This window comes from Engystomops pustulosus, chromosome 7 (genome assembly GCF_040894005.1).
Source record: "Engystomops pustulosus chromosome 7, aEngPut4.maternal, whole genome shotgun sequence".
Classification (NCBI taxonomy): domain Eukaryota; kingdom Metazoa; phylum Chordata; class Amphibia; order Anura; family Leptodactylidae; genus Engystomops; species Engystomops pustulosus.
The window spans coordinates 46,387,971-46,411,601 of NC_092417.1; the positions used below are offsets into that span (position 1 = coordinate 46,387,971).

The 23,631-nt window shown below is 42.6% G+C and overlaps 1 protein-coding gene across 1 annotated transcript; it reads right to left on the bottom strand.

Moving 5' to 3' along the window:
• Window positions 1–2,453: 2,453 nt before the first annotated feature.
• LOC140069724 (potassium channel subfamily K member 1-like) lies at window positions 2,454–23,363 on the bottom strand. Its single transcript, XM_072115763.1, has 3 exons — window positions 22,901–23,363; window positions 17,265–17,660; window positions 2,454–4,556 (listed from the first exon to the last, which is right to left on the bottom strand). Exons 1-3 carry the CDS (start codon window positions 23,214–23,216, stop codon window positions 4,297–4,299), a joined length of 972 nt encoding a protein of 323 aa, XP_071971864.1. The 5' UTR covers window positions 23,217–23,363; the 3' UTR covers window positions 2,454–4,296.
• Between the last annotated feature and the right edge of the window lie 268 nt (window positions 23,364–23,631).

Here is a 23,631-nt window from a genome sequence, read left to right on the forward strand (position 1 = left end):
GGCATCGGAAAATAGCTCAGCAGCAATCGGACAAGTGGTTTGTGACTGTGGGTAGGGTCCAGAAAACAGTTCCTCAGAGTATGCTGGTTCAAATGCCAAATTTTGCTGGGAGGGGGCAGGCTGGGGGGAAGGAGGCTGAGCTGTAGGAGTGCTGATTTCGGTGACATGGGTGGACTGCGTGGAAGACTGACTGGTGGACAAATGGCCAGAAGCATTGTCTGCAATCCACGACATCACCTCTTCGCACTGTTCTGGCCTCAACAGTGCTCCACCACGAGTCCCAGTAACTTGAGACATGATGAACCTAGGGAGTGTAGCTCTGCGGCGTTCCCCTGCTCCCTCATCAGCAGGTGGTGTCTCACCCCGCCCAGGACCACGGCCTCTGACCCCTGCAGTAGTTGGACGCCCACATCCACGCCCTCGTCCTCTACCCCTAGCTCTCGGGTTAAACATTTTCAAAATGTGTAAACTTTAAAACATTTTTTTTTTCTTAAACAAAACGATGCTATCCTACTGCTATAGCTAGTTTCTAACCTACACTGACAGCACACAACTGGATTTTGTGCTGTGCCTGATGACTTTGAGTTATAAACGTAAATATACATAAAAAAAATAAAATCAGCAGACTGTGCCTAATTCTAATCAAACCCCTAATAAATTGTCCCACTTCGGTGTTTGAGGTGGATATGTGTGTCACTAAGAGCTAAACACAACGGTCGCAAGTCTCCCTGCAAATTCCTCACAATATGGTACTAGCTGCACTACTAGTGGCAGCAAGCCCAGCCACAAGCAAACCAAAAAAAAGTAAATATATAACGTTATTGTAGCCCTAAGAAGGGCTGTTGGGTTCTTGTAGAATCACTCCTGCCTAACACTATTCTAATAGAACAGCCTAACGCTTTCCCTGACCAGCAGCAGCTCTCTCCCTAGCAGCATCCAGACAAAGACTGATCCGAGCAGCGCAGGCAGGGGATATTCTATTCCAGGGTCACCTGATCAGGCCAGCCAACCACTGCTATCGACGTGTAAGGGTACCACGTCATGCTGGGTGGAGTGCAGAGTCTCCAGGCTTGTGATTGGCTCTGTTTCTGGCCGCCAAAAATCACAACGGCAGGAGATGCCATTTTCTCGAGCTGGCGAAATACTCTACTAGTGATGTCTTTGCTACATGAAGTAAGAATTGAGTCAAAGGAGAATACTGTGACCCATGCAGCTGCATATTTCTCCATAGCTTTAGTTACTTTATTATATACTCGAGGAAGGACTCAACTAGCCATCAAGAGTATAGTGCACAGAGTAAAGTTGAAGGTTTCACAATACTTAAATTACTTGAAGTCAAAGGATCACTAAAATTACTCTGGGCAGAACTATAAGTATATACAGCATTTGTGCTCTGAATCTTTTTATGCCATGAACCACTGGAAACATCATTACACACATGGGGGGGGGGGAATTAACTAATTCTGGCGCAACCACGCCAAAAATTGTGCCTAAAAATGGCGACAAAATACACATAAATGTGATGAATAATGTGGAAAAGTTAGAGCACACCCACTTGCGTCCATAAAAGAAGGAAGAGTCGGGATAGTCGGAAACATCTGTTCTTTCTGGTGCAAAGTCATAAATGATCCGCAACAATTCTGCGCCCAAACAAACGAAAGATCCCAGCATGTTTTAGACGCAGAGACGATAATACATCAGCCCCATTGTGTAAAAGTACAATATACAATCTAGATTCGAATGCAAAAGTTACCACAATGACAGTCTGTATGGTTCCAAGCAAGAAATTTCTTTAGTCAAAAGATGCTGTACAGGAACAGTGTGGGGCCTGGCGACGGGCCGTTTTGTACCATTTAGTGCATTCTCAAGCCAAGAGGGCTTTTTTTTTTTTTTTTTAATTTATTATCAACGACAGCCTATATAATTCCCTGAGTGGCAACACACCGAAGCTTCTATGGGAGAAGATGGTCCATTATATCAGAAGCCAAGGAACAGATGGTGATTTTTTTTTTGTAGCATCAACACAAAATACAGTAGCTTTGTACACTGGTGCATTTATATATGCCAGTATGCATAACCCCACTGACATACATCAGCGTTGTTTTTGGAATTTGTGCAATATAATCTCAAGTGCTGCCATCTGGATGAGCCCTTACACAGAAAATTCCTCCATCAACCTGAGAATGGAAGCAATAAAGTAACTGGCACATATCTACTAATACCTTGCAAACAGAGTAGACATAGGTTGTTCGGTATTAGGGAAATATTTTCAGGCAGCAGGGGCATATATAAAACTTCCATAAAATATGTAATGTTATATAGTACTGAGTATAGGTCTAGTCCAAACCTGTATGATAATAGGTACTCCTTATCTTTTATATTAAGTAGCAGCACATTTACTAATATTGAGAATTTTGGACAGACTAAAACCGAAACATAAGAATAAAACAGGATGGCCAAAATTACGGTATATTTTAATGTTACATATAAATGACAAACCTAGGTTCAAATCAGATCCATTAACATTGTGCTATAAACAATCCTCTGCCCTCTTCCAATCTAATAAAGAGATGGTATTTCACTTGCATATATTATCACTTTTTAATTGCGGGGACAATTCATATGTTCCTACTTCACATGTTTTCCTTGCCCAGGAGATTGCAGCATATCCCCTTTCATGTCTATGAGTTTCCTGCACAGCCGGTTGGCCATGATCACTGCTGCGCATGCAATGCATGAAAGGAAAGCACTGAAGGGACAGACCACCATGATCGTAATGTAATGTCATAACAGAAGACTATGAATGAAAATGTAAAAAAAATTGCTTTAAATGGCTTGTTAAAGAAAATGTGATAGAGGAAGCCACATAAGAGTGCTATGTATCTTTTCTAGAGCCTTATCCCAGACAACTTCTGTAATGCTTTAGTGTTTGGATGAACCAGTAAACTTGTGACTTGTCTCCTACAAACATATCAATGTATGCAGTAGATTTAACCATGTGTTACTAAAATCTATAAATTCTTCATATTAATATTATGAACCACATATTAAAGGGAACCTGTCAGCAGAAATTGGCCTTATAACCTACTACTAGTATGTTGTCAAGCAGCTAAACACCTTCCAGATTGTGTTTCTTTCATGAAGCAGTAAGGTGGAATCCTTGAGAAAATCTACTTTGAAGAGAGACGAAAATTGGTTGTATAAAGACAACAAGACAGGGATTATAACACTAAAGTCAAGCTCTCTCTTTCTCATAAAGCTCTCTTCACTGTAATTAATGGTCCTTCATCCAGAGACATCACTAACCAGATCTCCTGAAGTCCAATGCATTTGTCAACCACAGAGGAGGCGTTCAGAGCTCCTCACTTTGACTACAATGTTAAAATCTCCGCCTCCTTGACTTTATACAACCAGTTTACATCTCACTTCAAAGTTGATCTTCTAGTTGATGCCATCACGCTGGGCCATGAAAGATAAACAAACTATAAGGTATTACGCAGTTTGACAGTATACAGCTAGTGGTTTATTAGGCCAGTTACTGATGACAGGTTCCCTTTAAGTGACAATGTAACTTCGAAGAGTTTGTAATACTTAGAAATTACAGCAATGGCAACCTACCTATACCCTATGCAATGTGTACTAATTTTAATAGTGGCAACAACCCATACCCCACTAGTGGGTAATAACAACAAGTAAGAAGACCTTACCCATACCCTCTCTAATATGCAGTAATTTAAATAGTGGCAACAACCTATGTGTAGTAATTACAATTGTGGCAACCTACCCAAACATTATCTATAGTGTAGTATATAGGATAGGGTATGGTACACATACACTATCCAACATGTGTTAATTTATGATATAATCTTCACTATTACATCAGTCTAAGGATGGTATTTTTTCACATTAGTGATTTATCACTGAACCCATTTTGGCTTATGGACACATACATATTGGTTTTCTCTTCCTGGCTTCAGTGATTTGTCACTGATGTCTTATGGAACCATTACATGCAATGGTCTTTTTCACACTTCAGTTTTTTTTTCAGCGAGTTTAGATCCTGTTATTTTTTACAACAACTGATCAATGAAAAAGCCTGGGGAAGTAAAGCCATCAGGGAAGTAAAAAAAAAATCTGTTTGTGTCCATAAGCCAAAAGGGTTCAGTGAAAAATCATTGATGTGGAAAAAAACCGCCAATGTGAAAACACCATAATATACAAACCAAGAGCAATTCAGCATAGTTCTCCCAATAGTAAATGTTCTTCATTGTAAAACAAATCATTAGAATTAGATTATTAGCTAAATGATGGGTTGATGCTCCCATATGACTTCTCAGTGGGAGATGCCGAATGCGGAAGCCTCCTCCTTGTCTTCTCGTCATGTTTTGGCACAAAGGGAAGCTCGGAGTCATATGTTGGATCACACTCCATCTCCTCAGCTCTCCGGCTGTCGTCACACCCAAATAAGAACAGATTGAGGAATTGGTTGTAGTTCAGAAGACTCTTTAATATTTCAACCCCAAGAAACACAGCAACCAGTCCAATTAATAAATAACCTGGAAAAAAAAAAAACACACAGAAAGGTTTTAAAAGGTCCAAAAATAAATGAGTCAGGTAATTTAATGACTTCTGCCATTGAACAATTTCTATGGCCGCCGCCGGCCACGAGTGAGCTAAGCATTCTCCAGACACAAACATTTATATAGATTTACCTCCAGGCACTTTGCTAATGATAGCAGGAACATATATTTCAGTGTTCACCTACATTGGCTAAATGGCACCAATTTGTTTTTCTGATCCCCGACGTTGTGATATGAGGGATGTCTAAAAAACCAATCGCTTTTCATTTACAGAGTTTTTTAAAAATGCAGGTAAAAGATAAAGCACAAAGTAGTGCAGGGTTCATTTTTTTAATGAAACTGCTTAGAAGTCTTTTTTTTTTTTATTGGTGGGATTGTTTATGCGTTTAGTGTTTTTTTTATATATAAAGCTTTATTTTAGATCATTTTTAAATCCTGTTGATTTTTTTTTTTGAACAGTTAATATTAGAAACAGATTACAGGTCTACGTACAGGATAGGTTCTGTAGGTTTGTTCTTAAGCTGAATTTGTATTTAAGTTGGAACTGTATATATTATAAAATTGTAACCCCAGCCAGAATTTTTTTGGTCTCTGTGACAATTGGATTTGTACAAAACCAATTATTCCTCTTTTTCATAGAGACTCTTAAAAATGGGGGGATATAATATGACATTTTGTTTAAGGTAAAAAAACAAAAAACAAAACAAAAACAAAACACACAAAAGTCTTCCTAGATCCTGAACAACTCCAGCTTGATGTGTGTGACAAAACCTGTTCCCTAAGAGAGTTTCTTAATAATTGGAAAACCCCTTTAAAACGCCAGATGAATAGAGGATTGTACAATACTTTTTGCACCATAGTTTACTTCTGATCCTAGGGACATCTATCTTCTTGTTGAGAAGTTATGAAACCTCATACTAGCCAATGGTGCAATAATCTTTCTTAATTACTAAGGGTGTGAACAAAGTGCAGTGGGAGAGCAACATTTTGCGTAGATGTAGGGCTGCTGGTACAGGCCCCCTACTTAAGAACACTCAACTTACATACGACCTCTAGTTACAAACGGACCTTTGGATGTTGGTAATTTATTGTGCTTTAGTCCTAGGCTACAATAATCAGCTGTAACAGTTATCACAGGTGTCTGTAATGAAGCTTTAGTGTTAATATTGATTCTTATGACAACCCAACATTTTTAAAATCAAATTGTCACAGAGACCAAAAAAGTTCTGGCTGGGATTACAATGATAAAATATACAGCTCCGACTTACATACAAATTCAACTTAAAAAATTAAGTTGTAAAATTTATTTGCATATGTAAACTTTCAATGCGGACATTATTAGAACACTATGAACCAGAATAGGTGTAACAATTCGATTAATAAAAATAAGTCACAAAATTTTAAATGAAGGAATGGTTTGGTATGACCAATGTACAGCAGAGGAATTTAATGATCTGATCTCAGATGACTACAGAACTGTGATCCAATTTCAGAAACATACTCGCATCACAGCTTCCCCAAACTGGCCTCAAGCCACTGATAAAGCAATTCCAATTCCATTAAAAAAATGTCTTAATGGACCAATAAAGTGTCTTTTCTCTAGATGAACAAATCCAAAATATAAGTAAATATAGTAGCCCAAAACTTTACACTCAGGCTAGGCACCAATCAGTTACCATTCCAAGCCCAAGATTTTACACTGGGTCTTGGCACCAACAAGTTACCATTCATCTTTATGCCCCCAATTCTTAAATGGAGACGTACAGAAGTTAGTTTTCTATTGGACTCCATTTGGAGGGGGGGGGGGGGGGGTTCAGAGTCTGTATGCTAGAAAATTAGTGTATAAACTGTAAAATAAATTTCTCCTTAGCTAGAGCTAGAGCTACCTCCGAATGGGCTGTCTCCTAAGACCGACATAGAGCCTTTGTGCCCTGCACCTGCAGACTATCACACAACTCTTCGCCAGGCAGGATCTGGGGTAACCATCATGCTTACTTATCAACTTATTTTAAAGGAAATCTATCACCAGGATGAAAGACTGTATGCAAATGAGCCGGAGCCGCGCCAGGCTCCATTAACATCTATTGAGCTTGGAGCCCCTCAGGCTCATTTGCATACTGCCCTACATCCTAGTGGTTGATGCCCTTTAATGCTGCACAACTTCTTTATGCAACCTCTAGGTATATCACTGCAAAAAATATTGGCATTTTATAAGAAATGTGAATAGTTAACTACCTTCACTCCCAAGTGTAGTGTTCTTTTACAAAAGAGTATGTGAATATAGCTGCCATAGTGTAAGCGAGAACTCATGCTATATACTCATGTATAAATGTTAATTAAAATGCATGAATGGTCTTTATTAGAGATGAGCGAACATGCTCGTCCGAGCTTGATGCTCGGTCGAGCATTAGGGTACTCGAAACTGCTCGTTACTCGGACGAATACTTCGCCCGCTCGAGAAAATGGCAGCTCCCGCCGTTTTGCTTTTTGGCGGCCAGAAACAGAGCCAATCACAAGCCAGGAGACTCTGCACTCCACCCAGCATGACGTGGTACCCTTACACGTCGATAGCAGTGGTTGGCTGGCCAGATCAGGTGACCCTGGGATAGACTAGCCGCTGGCCGCGCTGCTCGGATCATTCTGTCTCTGGATGCCGCTAGGGAGAGAGCTGCTGCTGGTCAGGGAAAGCGTTAGGGTGTTCTATTAGCTTACTGTTAGGCAGGAGTGATTCTCAAAGAACCCAACAGCCCTTCTTAGGGCTACAATAACGTTCTACTTTTTTTATTTTAATTTGCATCTTTTACCATTTTGTGAGGAATTAGCAGGGGGACTTGCTACCGTTGTGTTTAGCTCTTAGTGGCACACATATCCATAGCAAAGACCGAAGTGGGAAAATTCAGTAGGGGTTGGATTTCTATTAGGCAATAACTCAGTGTCATCTCATCTGGCATAGTAGTGTGCTTCCTTTGATACTTGGCTAGAAAATAGCCATAGGAGAATACAAACAGCTTCTTGAAGCCTACAGTAGCGTTCTATATATTTGATTTCTGGTTGATCTGCTGGTGGCTGTAGTTTCTGCAGTGCATGTACTTGCCAATTCTGAGCAATTTGTAGTGAGACTTGCGACCGCTGTGTTCTGCGCTTAGTGGCGCACATATCCATAGCAAAGGCCGAAGTGGCAAAATTCAGTAGGGGTTGGATTTCTATTAGGCAATAACTCAGTGTCATCTCATCTGGCATAGTAGTGTGCTTCCTTTGATACTTGGCTAGAAAATAGCCATAGCAATAGGATAGGATTGTTTGGTTTTAAAAACTCAAAAAAAAACAAAAAACACAAAAAAAAACAAAAAGAAGTAAAAAAAAAAAAAAAAGTTATAACTCTCATTTTAAAAAATGTTTAACCCGAGGGCTAGGGGTAGAGGACGAGGGCGGGGACGTGGGCGTCCAACTACTGCAGGGGTCAGAGGCCGTGGTCCTGGGCGGGGTGAGACACCACCTGCTGATGAGGGAGCAGGGGAACGCCGCAGAGCTACACTCCCTAGGTTCATGTCTGAAGTTACTGGGACTCGTGGTAGAGCACTGTTGAGGCCAGAACAGTGCGAACAGGTGATGTCGTGGATTGCTGACAATGCTTCGAGCAATTTGTCCACCACCAGTCAGTCTTCCACGCAGTCCACCCATGTCACCGAAATCCCCACTCCTCCAGCTCCTGCACCTCAGCCTCCTCCCCCCAGTCTGCCCCCTCCCAGGAAAATTTGCCATTTGAACCGGCATACTCTGAGGAACTGTTTTCTGGACCCTTCCCACAGTCACAAACCACTTGTCCGGTTGCTGCTGAGCAATTTTCCGATGCCCAGGTTTTCCACCAGTCACAGTCTGTGGGTGATGATGACCTTCTTGACGTAGTGGAAGTGTGTAAAGAGGTGTCCGACGATGAGGAGACACGGTTGTCAGACAGTGGGGAAGTTGTTGTCAGGGCAGGAAGTCCGAGGGGGGGAGCAGACTGAGGGATCGGAGGATGATGAGGTGACAGACCCAAGCTGGGTTGAGAGGCCGGGTGAACACAGTGCTTCTGAGACGGAGGAGAGTCCTCGACCTGAACAGGTTGGAAGAGGCAGTGGTGGGGCCAGACGGAGAGGCAGGGCCAGAGCTGGTGCATCAGCGCCACTGTCAACTAGTGAAGCTCCCGTGGTGAGGGCTCTTGCGGCGAGGGCTAGATCTTCAGAAGTGTGGAGGTTCTTTAAGGAAACACCGGATGACCGACGGACTGTGGTGTGCAACATTTGCCAAACCAGGCTCAGCAGGGGTTCCACCACTACTAGCTTAACTACCACCAGTATGCGCAGGCATATGAATGCTAAGCACCCCACTCAGTGGCAACAAGCCCGTTCACCTCCGGCCGTGCACACCACTGCTCCTTCCCCTGTGTCAGCTGCTAGTCAGCCCCCTGCCCAGGACCCTGGCACAAAAACCCCATCGTCGCCTCCACGATCCTCCACAGCATCCACCAGCGTTCAGCTCTCCATACCCCAGACGCTGGAGCGGAAACGCAAATATAGTGCAACCCACCCGCACGCCCAAGCCCTTAATGTGCACATCTCCAGATTGCTTAGCCTGGAGATGCTGCCCTATAGGCTAGTAGAGACCGAGGCCTTTCGCAACCTCATGGCGGCGGCCGCCCCTCGGTATTCGGTCCCCAGCCGCCACTACTTTTCCCGATGTGCCGTCCCAGCCCTGCACCAGCACGTGTCAGACAACATCATCCGTGCCCTGACCAACGCCGTTTCTGACAAGGTCCACCTGACCACGGACACGTGGACGAGTGCTGCCGGGCAGGGCCACTATATATCGCTGACGGCACATTGGGTTAACTTGGTGGAGGCTGGGACCGAGTCTGACCCTGGGGCTGCTCATATACTGCCGACGCCGAGGATTGCGGGGCCTACCTCGGTCCAGGTGTTTCAGGCCTACTATGCCTCCTCCTCCTCCCACCCCTCCTCCACCTCCTCCTCCGAACTACCATCCGTGGGCACGGCGCCATCAGTCGGTAGCTCTAGGCACAGCAGCAGTGCCGTCGCTAAGCGACAGCAGGCGGTGCTCAAACTGCTGAGCCTAGGCGACAAAAGGCACACCGCCCAAGAGCTATTACAGGGCATCACGGCGCAGACTGATCTGTGGCTGGCACCGCTGAACCTCAAGCCGGGAATGGTTGTGTGTGACAACGGCCGTAACCTGGTGGCGGCTCTGCAACTCGGCAGACTGACACATGTGCCATGCCGGGCCCATGTGTTAAATCTGATAGTGCAGCGTTTCCTCAAGACATACCCCAATCTGTCTGATTTGCTCACGAAGGTGCGCCGCATCTGTGCGCATTTCAGGAAGTCCAGCCCAGATGCTGCCACTCTCAGGGCAGCGCAGCGCCGCCTCCAACTGCCCGCTCACCGACTGTTGTGCGACGTGCCCACGAGGTGGAATTCAACACTGACCATGTTATCCAGAGTTTACCAGCAGCGCAGAGCGATTGTAGACTGCCAGATGTCAACTTCCACCAGAACTGGTAGTCAGGTCAGTCAGCTTCCTCAAGTCTACAATGAGGAGTGGACGTGGATGTCTGATATCTGTCAGGTGCTGAGTAACTTTGAGGAGTCAACACAGATGGTCAGTGGCGATGCCGCCATCATCAGCCTCACCATCCCGCTGCTTGGCCTGTTGAAAAACTCTCTGGTCAGCATGAAGTCGGAAGCTTTGCGCTCGTCACAAGAGACGGGGGAAGAATATTCCCTTGTTGATAGCCAAAGCACCCTGAGGTCTGTTTCTCAGCGCATATCGGAGGAGGTGGAGGTGGAGGAGGATGAGGAGGAAGAGGAGGAGAATGTTGGCGAGACACAAGAGGGGACCATTGTTGAGTCCTTCACTGTTCAGCGTGTATGGGCAGAAGAAGAGGAGTTGGAGGAGTTGGAGGAGGAGGAAATGGACAGTCAGGCCAGTGAGGGGAGTGAATTCTTACGCGTTGGTACTCTGGCGCATATGGCAGATTTCATGCTAGGCTGCCTATCCCGTGACCCTCGCGTTCAAAGAATTTATTCCAGCACCGATTACTGGGTGTTCACTCTCCTGGACCCACGGTACAAGCAAAATCTTTCCACTCTCATCCCTGCAGAGGAAAGGAGTGTGAGAATGCATGAATACCAGCAGGCCCTGGTGCACAAGCTGAAACAGTATTTCCCTTCTGACAGCGCTAGCGGCAGAGTGCGTAGTTCTGCGGGACAAGTAGCGAGGGAGAGTAGGCGAGCAGGCAGCTTGTCCAGCACTGGCAAGGGTACGCTTTACAAGGCTTTTGCCAGCTTTATGTCACCCCAGCAAGACACTGTCACCTGTCCCCAGTCTCGGCAGAGTAGGGCTGATCTTTACAGAAAGATGGTGAGGGAGTACGTAGCTGACCATACCATCGTCCTAAATGATCACACAGCTCCCTACAACTACTGGGTTTCAAAGCTGGACATGTGGCACGAACTGGCGCTGTACGCCTTGGAGGTTCTTGCCTGCCCTGCCGCTAGCGTCTTGTCCGAGCGGGTTTTCAGTGCAGCTGGTGGCATCATCACCGATAAGCGTACACGCCTGTCGACTGACAGCGCTGACAGGCTGACGCTTATTAAAATGAATAAAGGCTGGATTTCTCAGAATTTCCAATCTCCACCAGGTGAAGGAAGCTCAACCTGAATAATTGATCCACTCCTCCTCCTCCTCCTCATTTTCCTCCTTCTCCTCCTCTTTGTACAGTAAAGCAGAGGAAAATGGCTATTTTTTGACAGGGCCCACTGGCTCTTGCTATAGTACTTCATGCATTTAATTTTTCTGGAGGGCCACCTACCCGGTCCTCTGTTTGAAACAATTTTTGTGAGTGCCACATACAGGCACTCAATCTATTCCATTTTTCTGGAGGGCCACCTACCCGGTCCTCTGTTTGAAACATTTTTGGGACTGCCACATACAGGCACTCAATCTATTCCATTTTACTGCAGGGCCACCTACCTGCTCCTCTGGTTTGAAACATTTTTGGGACTGCCACATACAGGCACTCAATCTATTCCATTTTACTGCAGGGCCACCTACCTGCTCCTCTGGTTTGAACAATTTTTGGGACTGCCACATACAGGCACTCAATCTATTCCATTTTACTGGAGGGCCACCTACCTGCTCCTCTGGTTTGAAACATTTTTGGGACTGCCACATACAGGCACTCAATCTATTCCATTTTACTGGAGGGCCACCTACCTGCTCCTCTGGTTTGAAACATTTTTGGGACTGCCACATACAGGCACTCAATCTATCCCATTTTACTGGAGGGCCACCTACCTGCTCCTCTGGTTTGAAAAATGTTTGGGACTGCCACATACAGGCACTATCCAAATTAAATTGTCTCCATAGCAGCCTCCACACGTTGTCTCCATTGCTACCTCCAAAAGTCGTCCATATAGCTGCCTCCATACATCGTCCCTTTATCAAACGAGGTGTGTCAGGCAGAAATTTGGGTTGTTTTCATGGATTCCACATCAAAGTTGTTAACTTTGTCGCCACCCTGCTGTGTTATCCACAAAATATACTGGCAAACTTTTACCATTTAGGGATATTATTTCAGCGCTTCTTGCGCATCTGTTTACATTCCCCTCACCCGGCATATCCTAAACTTATAAGATCAAGTGTAGTAGCGTTCTTATACAAAAGGTTTTTAGAAGTGCTGTTTGGGGAGTAGCCTAGAGACAGGGGCTTGGATTGGCGAAAGCTCGCCTGGCAGCGGAACGCCAGCTCCATGCGCATCATGCGCTTCTTGCGCATCTGTTTACATTCCCCTCACCCGCCATATCCCAAACTTATAAGAACGCTACTACACTTAACTTGGTGCAGGCTGGGACCGAGTCTGACCCTGGGGCTGGTCATATACTGCCGACGCAGAGAATTGCGGGGCCTACCTCGGTCCAGGTCTCAAAGGCCTACTATACCTCCTCCCACCCCTCCTCCACCTCCTCCTCCTCCGAATTACCATCCGTGGGCATGGCGCCATCAGTCGGTAGCTCTAGGCACAGCAGCAGTGCCGTCGCTAAGCGACAGCAGGCGGTGCTGAAACTGCTGAGCCTAGGCGATAAAAGGCACACCGCCCAAGAGCTATTACAGGGCATTCCACATCAAAGTTGTTAACTTTGTCGCCACCCTGCTGTGTAATCCACAAAATATACTTGCAAACTTTTACCATTTAGGGATATTATTTCAGCGCTTCTTGCGCATCTGTTTACATTCCCCTCACCCGCCATATCCCAAACTTATAAGAACGCTACTACACTTGATCTTATACAAAAGGTTCTTAGAAGTGCTGTTTGGGGAGTAGCCTATAGACAGGGGCTTGGATTGGCGAAAGCTCGCCTGGCAGCGGAGCGCCAGCTCCATGCCAAGATCCAACTAACATAGTTTTAACTGCAGCACCTTTAATCTACTACTAGTTCACTGCCTCCATACATGGTCCCCTTATCAAACGAGCTGTGTCAGGCAGAATTTTGGGTTGTTTTCATGGCTTCCATGTTAACTTTGTCGCCACCCTGCTGTGTAATCCACAAAATATACTGGCAAACTTTTATCATGTACCGATATTATTTGAGCGCTTCTTGCTCACCTCCTTTGGTTCCTCTCTGCCACCCATTGGTTTGAAGCCTGAGTCCATTTAGGGTATGTCGCCATGACACTCTCTAGCCTGCTGCCGCTGCCTCTGCATGCCGTCCCCTATAGTGTCAGGGTCAATTATTGGATGTTTTAGATGCTATCTAGCTTCATTCTGTCACTCTGTCATGGCCATGCTGTTGCCCATAATTTTGGCATAATGGTGCGATTAAGCAGCCTCAGAGGCATCCATGCATGCTGCCCCTGCTGTTTCCTGTCCATTTCCGTGGTGTTTCCATCCTTTTCTGAGGTTCCCAGGTGTTTGGCCAAGCTTCCCTGTGCAGAGCCTTGGTCCCCTTGAAAAATGCTCGAGTCTCCCATTGACTTCAATGGGGTTCGTTATTCGAGACGAGCACTCGAGCATCGGGAAAAGTTCGTCTCGAATAACGAGTACCCGAGCATTTTAGTGTTCGCTCATCTCTAGTCTTTATGCAACCAAAACTCTAAAAAAGTAATTAGTATAGAGAACATATTGCATCCGCCAGCAGAAAATACTAATTGCTACAAAAGAGAGAAATAAAGCGCCGGTCATTATGCATTCAAGCTGACAGATTGGGACAATAAAGTTGAGACGTCAGTGAGGTCACGCTAGGAGATCCATTTGGTATTATATGAAAATAGTGTTTGCCGGATGAGATTTCTATTATCCTTATTCAGAATGAATTTCAAAAGCAAGAACATGAATAAGAAAAATAATAAAAGTTGATTTCTAAAATTATATTTAATGATTTTGTGCCTTTTATCAACACAGTATTATTAAAAGTAAATTGCAAGGTTTTATACACATTAAATGGTAACACAATGAGGCCAGTTTCAGATGCTCCTGGTCATTTTGTGGAATACAAACTGCATGTCATTTCCCTGACTGTCTGGGATGATGCTGGGAGTCACTGCCTCCATGAAGGATTTCTACTCTATACTGTAATCTTATCTTCAGTATGGGACAGTAGTCCTGCAGGGAACTGGACCCACAGCACTGAAGTCATGTAGGATGCTGGGAGTCGCTGCCTCCATGTAGGATTTCTCCTCTATACTGTAATCTTATCTTCAGTATGGGACAGTAGTCCTGCAGGGAACTGGACCCACAGCACTGAAGTCATGTAGGATGCTGGGAGTCGCTGCCTCCATGTAGGATTTCTCCTCTATACTGTAATCTTATCTTCAGTATGGGACAGTAGTCCTGCAGGGAACTGGACCCACAGCACTGAAGTCATGTAGGATGCTGGGAGTCGCTGCCTCCATGTAGGATTTCTCCTCTATACTGTAATCTTATCTTCAGTATGGGACAGTAGTCCTGCAGGGAACTGGACCCACAGCACTGAAGTCATGTAGGATGCTGGGAGTCGCTGACTCCATGTAGGATTTCTCCTCTATACTGTAATCTTATCTTCAGTATGGGGCAGTAGTCCTGCAGGGAACCAGATAAACAGCACTGAAGTCATGTATGATGATGGGAGTCACTGCCTCTGTATGACTATTCCCCAGGACTGTTATCTTATCTTCCATATGTCAGGGTAGTCCTGCAGGTGGGCAATGACATACAGTATCATAAGTGACTACGGTGCAGGTCCCCACACTGTGTTCCGTCAAAGACGTTGCGTTTCATGGAACCAGACAGATCTCTGCTTCGCCAGATTAATCCCTGTGTGTGATGCTGTATAACACTGCCGCGTTGTACTTTGCATCTATCCTATTAGTTGGTTTCATTTTATGTTGCAATTGGGACACATTCGCATGGACGTACTGGGGGCCGTAATCTGGTCGCATGACCGCACCGTGACCCGAGTCTGGTGGACGCTCCTCTGTCTATGGAGGGAGGAGGGGTGAATAGCGCTCACCCCTCCCATCGCCTCCTCCTGGCCTCTGTCTTCTGGCATAGACAGATTAATACAACACCCCCATTGTGTCTCTAACTAAAACGTACCAGGAACTGTATAGAAGACTACCTGGCTCTGATAAATGTATATTAAATGCATTTGTCTGTATAGTCGTAACGCTAACAGAAAGCTGTACCATGACCTTTTATGCATTATGGTGTACCTCAGTGGTAATTGTAGAGTACTTGCCATTTTAGTCTAATCCCTTTCCTCATTGTGCCCCTTCTGTAGAAATGAATAAAACGTCTAGTGTATGAACCTGAAAGCAACAAGGGCTATAATCATTCTATGACCTTCCAGTAAAGAATTGAATATTGATGGCACTACAGGAGCCCCTAAGAACCTTCCATTACCGCCTCCCATCTGTAGAACCTGCCATCGCATCCCGCCGACCTTTACTAAAAATAGAAAATATACAATGCACCATCTCTGAATTCCATTAGCAAAATCCTAACTCTGAGATATAAGAAGAGAGTGTTGACACCATATTCCTGTATGTAAACCAAAGTAAATTCAGAATAATCCTTGATTTCTTATCATTTGGTCTCAAAGAATAAGCTAAGGCAGGATTCACATTCACTCCAATGTCCAACCTATCAGGTAATAAAAAGGAGCAAAACAGCTTTGTGGCTTTTGCCAAAATTAGTTGCAGAAATATTTTATGACATTTACTCCTTTTGTAAAGTGGGTGGAAAAGTATGTATGGTTAATCTACTTAAAGGAAACCTACCATTTATTTTTATTCATTGTAAACCAAACATACCTTGAGAATGCTGTAGCTACACTGATGCAGAAACATATCTTGTTTAATCCCTGAACCAGGTGGTTCTGCTCAAAAAACAATTAAAAAATTTAGGACCTTGAAAAAGCTGGGTGTCTACATAAACACATTACACAGGAGCTGCCTGAACTATCTAGACAGGACGTAGCAACCAGAGCTAGTTGACTCATACACAGCAGCTTGGCGATTGTGCAGCGATTGATTACTTCTGCCTATCCTGGACAGCACAGTGATGACCTTTTCTCGGCTTATGCTCGGCAGGACAAGGTTGGAGCAGTGTATAATAAGGGTAATAAGGGTAAGAGGAGAAGCGCACCGGGGTATCCACAGGAGCATCAGAGCCTCATTATCATAATTTTATAATGGTTTTTTTCAGCAAAACCACTCGGATGAGGGATTAAACAATATATGTTTCTGCATCAGTATAGCTACAGCATCCTCAACGTGTGTTTGGTTCATAATGCATGAAATCAAATGGTAGACTTCCTTTAACACCATAGATATATTGCAAACATTTTTGCAAATTTACATTACCAAATTTAAGACATAGACATTACTTTTGAAGCACTTACTAGTGTTACATTTAATAAATTGTACCCATTATTACACTAAAGAAAAATACTATTTTGTGTAGAATTTGAATGTTAGACTCCAGCCGAGCCTCCAGTACAGTTTCGAAGTTTTATTGTGACTTCTTAGACAACATTTATATACAATATTTTTTTTTTTGAAAGTATACCAAAAATGAAGGGTCGTTTCTGGCAGAGGTGGATCAAGTAGAGTACAGGTCCTAGTTAGTGTGTTCCCTCAATCTCCAATTCCCTCTGGCCACAGAAGCTCTGCCACATCATCTTTATATCCATATTTGTTAGCTAGAATGTTTAATTTTTGTTTGCTACTTGAACTGATACATTTCTAGTATTTTCATCAATGTCTTCCAATTAATGTTGGTGTTTAGATGTGTGTTTCCTACAAAGACCTCACATGAAGTTCATAACATCCACACCCTCTTACAAACACATGCAGTTATTCAACCAAATTAGAATAGTAAAAGACCACTTCTAGACATCTTCTGCATCAGGTTCATTCCCCTAAGAACCAAGGATCAGTTTTTTCCCATTGTGTCCAAACAAAAGTTTTTCATTCAGTCTTAGCCAACCTTGCCTGTATGTTTGTATCTTTACTCTCCAACCCCCCTCCTCTACCATAATATATACAAAGAATTTAAAGATCTGAAACAAGTCCATGGGCTCAACAATGTTCTTATGCCAACAGAATAAAAAAGTGATTTGATATAAATCTAAAAATTATACTTACAAATAACCAGAATCTTGTACAGAGCTGTCATACGTTGACCACCTTGATCTCCAGGGACATAATCTCCAAGGCCAATAGTACTCAAAGAAATGAAACAAAAATACAGAGCATCTACATAGTCCCAATTTTCTTCAAGAAAATAGAAAATAACGGCAGGAATGAAAAAAAACAAGAGTGCAAGAACGGAGATTAAGACACCAGCATGGATCCACTCCAACTTGTTGCGAGCAAAGTTACACTTCAGATGAAGGACATGGACAGGCTTGTCACGAAGTAGGAACAGTAGGTTCCGGGCAGCAATAGTCAAGAAGGACAAAGTGAAGGGAATTCCAATGATTGAATAGAACAGGCAAAATATCTTGCCACTCATTGAAATGGGAAAAGGATGACCGTAACCTAGGATGAAAAAATAAGAATATAAATGAGAATATAATAACAAAAATTTTAAGTAGAGTGGCCACTAATATTTAATTTTAAAAAAGCTTTAAGAATTTGTTAAAACCAAGATCCAAAAACTATAAAACGGTTGGTCTACAAACACACTTTATTCCATAGCCACTGGATAGTGGGTTAAAGGGCATCTACCACTAGGATGAAGGATTCTATGCAAATGAGGCTAAGGATGTTAATGGAGCCTGGAGCCCCTCAGGCTCATTTGCATACAGTCTTTCATCCTGGTGGCAGATGTCCTTTAAGTGCTTGCCCAATGGTCCTCCCACTGACCATATGAGATGAGGGGCCTGTGTCCACTGATGAATTGACTGATGAAATACATCCCATCGTCTATAAGACTCCACACGCCTACAAGGAGAACTCTTACTTCCTGACCCTAGTCACAAGCCTCTCACACAGCCAAACCGGTTCCCTACTCTGTACTGATGAGGCCTAATCAGGTTGAAACAGTTCTGTCTACAGTTGGGAGTCTGTTCCTTCTGGAATAGATATACTGGTTTGATTTTAATCCTGCATCATGTCATAAGGCCTCTTGTAGGTCATGCTTGATGTCAAGGGAGCTGCCTTACAAGGCAGCTAAAAGAGGTGTGGTTTTCCTTATGGAAAACTTTGCATATTTCCCAAAATACATCCCAATTGCTTAAGTCTATTGGCTAAAGAAGACAACTGTTGTAAGGTAGAGCAGGCATTTACAGTCACATAGTGATAACTCTTGCCGGCTCAGAGCCTGGATGCAGAGAGATGGATGTGGTGACTACAATTCACTGCCACTAGAACATAGTCCACACTGCCAGACGAGAGTATGCAATATGAACAGTCAAGTTTCCTCGACCTATTAGCACAAATCGAGAAACACTTAGATGTGGACTAATAACTGTACTCTACAATCTTCATCTGCCATCAGGGATGGAGAACCCCATAAATTTGGGAGCAGAGACCCCATTTTTTTATCATTATGGAATTAAATAAACTGTTACAGAGAACAACTTTTTGGTTTTTCTAGAGTCCTATAATGTTCACTCTTCCTCAGCAGACTACTTTGGTGTCTACATTTTGTGACTTCTAAGGAGAGTTGACCATCGATAAAAAGCAGCGAAATTTACTATTGTTATGTAGATGTTTGGCTGATGATCTCAATTGCTTTCAACAGTAATTGTGCCCAATTTTATCCTAAACAATGAGATTATTCTGTAAGATTATGTCTTATTTCTGATTTTGTTGTGATGTATTTTCTATATATTTAGAGTAAGTTATGCCTTTATAAACCCCCGCCGCTTACTCATCACCGGCACTTTATGTTACTTACGTTTCATTGATTGGAAATAAAGGACACATAGGTCTTTTGTACAGCAATATTATAATGCGGTACAAATAAATCTTTCCTTGTCCATCACAGATGACTTACTAAGCAATCTTACATAGCCTTCAATCAGGTCCTCCTCCCTGATGGAAGTCTGAATGAGCAACTGCCTACAAGTGCATCGTCCTCAACATGAACACAGTGTAATTCAAGTAAATATATTGTACTATTAACTGGTTAATGAATTTGTTACAATAATAGTAATATAAGCAAGTCCAACACGTTCAGACCATTATCCTTCAAGTAGAAAAAAAACACACAAGAGAAGGTACAAAATTTGTTCACCAGGTAGAGGAGAACATGCAAAAGGTGACCGCTCCTTCTTACTTGTTAGTTCAAGATTAGGGAACATTATTAAGCAGGTGGAAAACTGAGGGGGTGTAATGCAAATTATGGGGCCTTATACTGTGGTGGGGCAGTAATTGTCAGCTTTATTGTGTGTAAACCAGAATATATGTGTAAAATATATACAGGGTGACGTACAAAATAGGTTCTGTAGGTTTGTTCTTAAGTTGAACTTGTATGTAAGTCGGAACTGTATATTTTATAATTGTAACCCCAGACAGAATTTTTCTGGTCTCTGTGGCAAATGGATTTTGAAAATATTGGCTTGTCATAAGAACCAGGAATAACAATAAAGCTTCATTGTAGATACCCGTGATAACTGTTACAACTGTTTATTGTAGCCTAGGACTAAAGTACATTAAATTACCAAAGTCCAGGTCTCTTTGTAACTAGGGGTCGTCTGTAAGTCGGGTGTTCTTGAGTAGGGGACCACCTGTATATAGGTTTTATGGCTTTATGGCCCCCTGGCACTGGAGGTAACAGGTAGGGATTTATCCTGTGTTTTATGTAGCTGTATATGTTGTGTACGGGAGTGGGAATTACTGAAAGTGTTATGTATACACGTTGGGGCCCGTGCCCCGGATGTTTTACCACCCTAGCACCCTTTTACATTCTGTCTGAGACAGACTAATATAAAAGCAGTAAATCTACTATATGCTGCAATACAGTTGTATAAGTGATCAGACCCCCTATGGTTCAAGTACCCTAGTGGGCTGAAATAATGGTAAAAAAATAATAATAATAAGCTTTAAAGAACATGACATTTAAAAAAATAAATAAACAACATCACTCCCCTTTCCCTAGAACACATCTAAAAATAAAATAAAATAAAAATCATACACATGCAAATAGAAATACGATTATTTCCGGCAATGAACTCCCAATGGACAATTCCACCTAAGCGTCTAAATTGCCACATTTATGCCATTTTGCCTCTACTGAAAAGTGATCAAAAGGCGGTTTTCAAAATGGTATCAATGAAAACTGATATTAATAAATAATATAAATTTGGTGTCACTGCAATCATACTGATCGATAGAATAACTGAAAGGTGTTATCTGAACCACAAATTGAAAGCTGTATAAATAAAGCCGCATTTTTTTCCAGCTTCCTGGTACTTGGCACAGAAAATTAAATGGTACCATTAGAAAATAAAATTTGTCTTGCCTATAACAAGTCAACATATAGCTTTGTAAGCTAAAAAAAAAATATATAAAAGTTACTGCTTGTCGAAGGGGACGAGTGAAAAACAGTAATGCCAAAAAGCTTGTCTTGAAGGGGTTGAGTGATTTTGCAACTTTTTGAACAAAAGTCACAAGAGAAAATTTGGCAAACTTTGATAGGAGTTTTTTTTCAGGCACAACAAAAAGTCACAAAAGTGCATATGCGCCACAACTGCATAAGAATCCTTACAGGTTCTATACTTCATGGGCTACAAGTCCTGTTCAAAGTAAAATACTAACCAAGGCCTCAAGTACATGAACGTATGCTTCCCCGGACCGTAGCCCAGGCAGCATACAGCCAGATTCAAGTGGGGGGAGGTGTGAGCGCTCCTCACCCCTACCCTCTCTATTGAAATCTGATTGGCTGCACTGTAAAAGCGGCAAAATATAGTACATGTCCTATATTTTGCGGTGCAGCCATGGATCTCACAGCACTATGACTGGGAGCCATAGACAGGTATTGGAGCAGTAATGCAGTAATGCAGCCACAAATTGTGCACCCATATCCCTGGCCCCGTGCAGTATTGATCAGTATTTGAAGCCAAAACCAAAAGGTGGAACCTATAAAGAGAAATGGAAAGCTTGTCTCTTTTCCTCTGTCCCTGCACCCACACTATGGGCAGGATCAGATATGTACCTTTTGATATATATATATACTTTGGATCATAATCTCATGCGCTGGCACTTGATATATGCATTTTGCACTTTATTTGAGGTGTTTTTGCCGGGGTCATTTCTGGTGTACATATAAAGACTGGTAGAGACTTGAATTTTTGAGGTGTTATATGGTTTCATCATGGTCATCCATTATATATTAGTGTTATTGTATTTTCATAAATTTTTTGTTTTTAGGGCAACCCTTTGTTTTAGAACCTAACTTAACTCCTTTTGTCAGTGGGTTTTGAAGTTATTATAGGAGGGCACGTTTTAGGCGATGAGTCCTGCCTTTGGATAATGTTTGATGCTTGTTGAATTTCTTTTGGGTTTCTGTGAGCATTTGATCAGTGTTTATAGGTTCAACATCTGGTTTTGGCTTCAAAGAGAAATGGAAAGCTCTGTATTTCTTCAGTGTTTTGAGCCCACTCAAAGCTTGACTTAAAAACACTAATACAAAATACTGACAGTGTGAAAGTGGCGTAACAAAAACTGCCTTACAATCTATCAGAAAAGTACACAAAATAGTAGAAATAGCAGAAAATAGTAATTGACTTAATGAAAATCCAAATAAAATCTGCAGCAGAAAATTAATATGATGTGGATGATATTTTTAAAATATCTAATGTATTACATGACTGAAAATCCATGTGGAAAATCTGCACATACAGTAATATGCCCTATGTGTATAGATCCTTAAATTTTACACCATCTTTTGGATTGTAATTTGTGCCAAATAGTTGTATTTGTTGTGAAGCCGCAACCTCTTTCCAACTAAGGCCCAGTTCACACCTCTGTCATTTCTGTCAGTTATTTGGAGTCAAACCTTCACACAGAACAGGTGCAAGGACCCTTTCACGCATGTGTATATGAAATGCAGAAATTACATTACACTCTGACCCTTAGATTACCATCTAAGGGTCCGCACACCGCATTTACGTCGGGTTTCCAGACTTTTTCCTTTTTGCGGCACATTTAACTGTGATCGGATTTTGCCGCAAGCGCCAACTTTCATGCATAACAAATCAGGGGTTAAAATCTCAGCTTTCTCTACTTTTGCAAGTCACATGCATGAAAAATTCCACATGCAACTCAATGGAGATGCATCAAAAATGCATTGCACTCTGAGACACATGCAAGTGAAATGCTTTTTTCACCGATCAATTACCATAGAAAAGATAGACCACAGTACTGAGTCTTTTTCATGGGCGTTGTATGCGTGTGAAAAAAAGCATTGAAAACACTAAAAAAATGCACGTGAAAAACTAAGACACTGAACAACCTGACTGAAAACTGATTGGAATCTGATGAAAAATGATGGCATTCTGATCAGACTGAACTGATCTGCAAGTGTGAAAGAGGCCTAAGTATTTCCAGTGACTATACAGACGTAAGTTACAATGAGAAGACTTTCACCTCTTCTGTGTGTTCAACCTCTCCAGGTTTCAGCTCACAATAACTGATGGAAATAACTGAAGACCTTCCGGAGATGTGAATTGGTAATACCCACATGTGACTTTTGCACCAAAAAATCATTTATGTCAAAAAACCTAGGTACTTTAATATCTCTACTCCAATATCTTACTTATCTTGTTACCTACCTATAGTAGTCAGCGTAGTACCTGTGAAAAACAGAGAAGATATAAAATCCCACTTGACCTCTAAACCAGATATATTCCGCATTACTGACACACCAGAGCTCCTGACCAACAAAGCACTCCGGAGGAAGTCTTCCAGAAGTTCCTCAGAAAGACATCGGTGACTTGCTAAAAATTTACTCCACAGATTTTCCACCTTCTCCCTCAAGTTAACCTCTTGGGGTTGTTCCAGGTTGGAAAAAATATAGGCTCCAATGACTAAGTACATGACATAACTGAGCATGAGCAGGAGGAAGAAGAGAGGTCGGTGGCTCACCATACTGCCGACTGAATAACCTATTTGGGTCTAGGTAAAAATCAAGGTGAACTATTCACCAAGTGATCTGAGGTGAGACTAAAGCCAGAGAGATTACTCCATGTAGCAATTAACTAGATTCTAACTTTCATAAGATCTGGAGTGGATCATTCAGGAAGACCTGTGGTAAATTCAATTTCAGAAAGGAAAGAATGGCTACAAACCTGGAGACATGTGTCCACATACCTGCATTTATACATAAGGTCTGCTGCGGCCTCGCTCCAAGGTGTGTGAAGATCCTATGAAACTACAAGTATGGCTTATAATACACTTAGTAAAGTACATGTATTAAAATCATGACATGCTTAAATGTGTTAAGAAAAGTCAGGCTTAGACTTTACTCTGTATGAGCTGTCAACTTGTCATATAGCAGCTGAAC